The sequence below is a fragment of the Dipodomys ordii genome, unplaced genomic scaffold (assembly GCF_000151885.1).
Source record: "Dipodomys ordii isolate 6190 unplaced genomic scaffold, Dord_2.0 Scaffold7, whole genome shotgun sequence".
Classification (NCBI taxonomy): domain Eukaryota; kingdom Metazoa; phylum Chordata; class Mammalia; order Rodentia; family Heteromyidae; genus Dipodomys; species Dipodomys ordii.
In genome coordinates, this window is record NW_012267223.1 from 21,381,563 (window position 1) to 21,385,737 (window position 4,175).

The window sequence follows — 4,175 nt, forward strand, 5'->3', positions numbered from 1 at the left end:
AAAAAAAAAAAAAAAGGTTCTATACTTGTAAATTGTATAAGATTTAACAAATACATGATATTTTTAGTCTTCCTATTCTGGAATATGATAGGATGAATTGTAGGTACATATAGGATATTAATTTGGAGCTGTCCTGTAAGTGTTGGCACATATAGAAATTAAGTTAAGGTGAGAAAAGTAGACAAAATAAAAATTTCTGAGGCCAGTGCCGGTGGCACACATCTGTAATCCTAGCTACTTAGGAGGCTGAGATCTGAGGATTGCTGTTCAAAGCCAGCCTGGTCAGGAAAGTTTGTGAGACTCTTATCTCCAATAAATACCACCAGAAAACCAGAAGTGTCGCTGTGGTTCAAAGTGGTAGAGTGCCGCTCCTTGAACAGAAGAGCTCAGGGACAGCGCCCAAGCCCCAGGGTTCAAGCCCCATGACTGATGAAAAAAAAAAAGATTTAGGTTTTGAGGCTTATTTGTGGTATGTACATTCTCAGACTGATGGGGTTTACTCAGAAACATTTGGAGGGAGGCTGAGGCTCAGAACTCTGGGAAAGACATTTAAGGGGAATATGAAAGACCTGAAAAGAGACATGGCTTATGAAAGGGATGGCCAGGAGAGTAGAAAATACAGGTGACGGGGCTGGGAAGGTGGCTCAGTGATAGAGTGCTTGCCTTGCATGCATAAGGCCGCCCTGGGTTCAATTCCTCAGCACCACTAAGCAGAAAAAGCTAGAAGTGGTGCTGTAGCTCAAGTTGTAAGATGCTAGCCTTGAACTGAAGAGCTGAAGGATAGCACCCAGGCCCAGAGTTCAGGCCCCACAACTGGAACCACCACCCCCCCCAAAAAAAAGAAAAGAAAATACAGGCGACTTTGAGGCAATCACACCAGTATTTAAATCTCTGTGTTTATGACCCTGTAACATTAACCTTCTTAAACCTTCATTTCCTTATTTTTGGAATAAGAATAATATCAATCTATTTTATAACATGTAGAGGATAGATAGAAATAATAGGGACAGAGCAGGGTATGTTAGATAAGATTGGAGTATTAGATGATACTTGTAATAATAGCAACTCAGGAGGCTAAGATCTGGAGGATCACAATTTAAATCCAACTTAGGCATAAAAGTCCATAAAACTCCATATCCAAAATAGCAAAAAATGGGTAGGAGGTGTAGCTTAAGAGGTAGAGTGCCAGTTGGCAAACATGCTGAGCAGGCCCTAAGCCCTAAATTCAAACTCTAGTACTAGTGTGCGTGTGTGTGCACACGCACACACACACACGTTTTAGAATCACTATTGAAGGGGCTGGGAATGTGGCTTACTGGTAGAGTGCTTGCCTAGCGTGCATTAAGCCCTGGGTTTGATTTCTCAGTACCACATGAATAGAAAAAACTGGAAGTGGTGCTGTGGTTCAAGTGGTAAAGTGCTAACTTGGAGCAAAAGAAGCTCAGGGACAGTGCCCAGGTCTTGAGTTAAAGCCCAGGACTTGCAAAAAAAAAAAAATCACTATTAATATTGGGTTCTTCTGGTTCACACCTTCCAAATGAGAGTAAGGACTTTTTTTTTTAATTGACAGTTTTAGGGTTTGAACACAGAGCTTTTGCATGCTAGGCTAGTGCAGTGCAGTATCTCTGAGCCACATCTTCAGTCCTGTTTTTCTCTAGATTTTTTTAGGATAGGGTCTCACTTCTCACTCAATCTTGTGTCTGGGTTGTGATTCACCTACTTTTAGTTACTGGGATCATAGGCAGTACCACCATGTTTAGCTTCTCTCTGTTGAGATAGAGTGTCACAGACTTTTCTGCTCCTGTTGATCTGGAGCTTTGATCCTTCCAATCTCAGTTGCTTGGGATGACAAGTGCACACCAAAGGGGTTTGTGAATTTATTCTCAGCTTCTCAAGTAGCTAGATTATAGGTCTAAGCCACCATACCTAGCTTACCCAGTGATGCCTTTTTTAGAGAAATACTAAAAGAGTTACACAAGTCATGTAAATATGCTTCTTTAGCACATAACCGAAGCATAGCAGAGGCTCAATAATAGTTTGCTTTGATAATGGTGATATGTACCAAGTGAGTGTCCAACACACAAAGCTTAGCATATAGACGATCAGTATTAGCAGAGGCTCATGAATAGGAGGGAGAGCTGTGCTTTTCACAGAAGGTAGAACAGGAGCAAAAAACCCAGAGGATTTGGCATACACATTCATAGCACTATTTACAATTAAGTTACAGTTTGCTTTAATTTTTTTATCCAAAGTTTGTGAGGAAAGTAACTCCTTACGGTGAACTTAAACATTTCCTCCTTCCTCCAGGCAAACACAGAACAGCCCAAGCTGAGTAGGGATGAGCAGCGGAACCGAGGTGCCCTCTTACAAGACATTTGCAAAGGGACCAAACTGAAGAAAGTGACCAACAGTAATGACCGCAGTGCTCCTGTTATTGAGAGTGAGTCTAAGCTTTATTTATATTTTATCTTATTTTTTTGTCCAGTCGTGGGGCCTGAACTCTGGGCCTAGGCGCTGTCCCTCAGCTCTTCACCTCAAGGCTAGCACTCTACCACTTGAGCCACAGTGCCACTTCCGGGTTTTTTCTTTTTTGCTTATGTGGTGCTGAGGAATCCAACCCAGGGCCTCATGCATGCAAGGCAAGCGCTTTACCACTGAGCCACCTTCCCAGCCCAAGGGCTTCTGATACATGTTTTTTTAATTGTTCGTTGTTTTGTCGGTTGTGTGGCTTGAACTCTGGGCCTGGGCAATGTCCCTTATCTCTACCACTTGAGCCACAGCACCACTTCTGGTTTTCTGGTGGTATTTATTCGAGCTAAGAGTCAAGGACTTTCCTGCCTAGGTTGGCTTTGAACTACGACCCTCAGATCTCAGCCTCCTGAGTAGCTAGGATTATAAGCATGAGCCACTGGTACTGGCTTAAAATCACTTTTTATAAAGAGCATACCAATTTCTCTACCTCAGGTAGTGTAAGTGTGTTTATTTCTCTGAATTCTTATGATCACCATAGGGTAGTTATTCATTCTGCACATTATTTGAGCTTCTTTAGTGTGCTAGACATACTAGAAAGAAGTGAACAGTGGCCTCTACCATATGAGGCTTACAGTGTCTTCAGTTACCGGTGTTTACTAGCTGAATAGGAAATAATGTTGTGTTTTAGTCTCTCCCCCCTCCCCCCCAGTCCTGGGCTTTTTAGTTCAGGGCCTGGGCACTGTCTGAGCTTCTTTTGCTCAAGGCTAGCACTGTATAGCTTGAGCCATAACACCACTTCCGGCCTTTTCTGTGTATGTGGTCCTGAGGAATTGAACCCAGGGCTTCATGCATGCTAGGTAAACACTCTACCATTAAGCCACATTCCCAGCCTGGTTTTGATTTTTTGTACTTAAATAATATTATCATGCTTGAAGTTATTTCATAGCATGTCATGTAGTAGGGGTTTTATATTTTCCCAAAAGTTAATCAGTTGTTATCCATATCTCATTTAGTCAACTATCCATTCTTTTTTTTTGTCGGTCCTGGGACTTGAACTCTGGGCCTGGGCACTGTCCCTGAGGTGTTTAGCTCAAAGTGAGCACTCTACCACATTGAGCCACAGAGCCACTTCCAGTTTTCTGGTGGTTTATTGGAGATAAGAGTCTTATGGTCTTTCCTGCCCAGGCTGGCTTTGAACCATGATCCTCAGATCTCAGCCTCCTGAGTAGCTAGGATTAAAGACATGAGCCACTGGTGCCTGGCTCCATTCATTTTTTGTGTTTGCCAATGCTGGGGCTTGAATTCAGGACCTGGCCTATGTCTCTGAGTTTCTTTTGCTTGGTGCTAGTGCTATACCACTTGAGCCACTGCTCTATTTCTGGCTTATTTGGTAGGTTGGTGGAGAAAGAGTTTCACAGACTTTTGTGCCTGGGCTAGCTTTGAACTGCAGTCCTCAGTTCTCAGCCTCCTGAATAGCTAAGATGATAAGTATGAGCAACCGGTGCCCAGCTTGTCTATCCCTTTTTTACTGATGAGAAATACAATTAAAAAAAAACACAAATAAAAAACAACCCTGGGCCTGCTTATGGAATTGTTTTTTGTTGGATATATTAACTCTGTTCCTATGCTGCTGTTACAATTGATCTTGGCCTTTTTCTATTGTTGTTGTTGCAAGTTTCATTTTCTTTTTTTTTTTTTTTTTT

The 4,175-nt window shown here is 42.2% G+C and overlaps 1 protein-coding gene across 1 annotated transcript in view; it reads left to right on the forward strand.

Annotated features, from left to right (window-relative positions):
* Positions 1 to 4,175, forward strand: part of Wipf2 (WAS/WASL interacting protein family, member 2) — a 61,716-nt gene that overhangs the window by 38,660 nt on the left and 18,881 nt on the right. Inside the window, exon 3 of the mRNA XM_013037150.1 lies at positions 2,308 to 2,440. Within this exon, the coding sequence (XP_012892604.1) occupies positions 2,308 to 2,440 (133 nt within the window). The remainder of the gene's footprint in view (positions 1 to 2,307; positions 2,441 to 4,175) is intronic.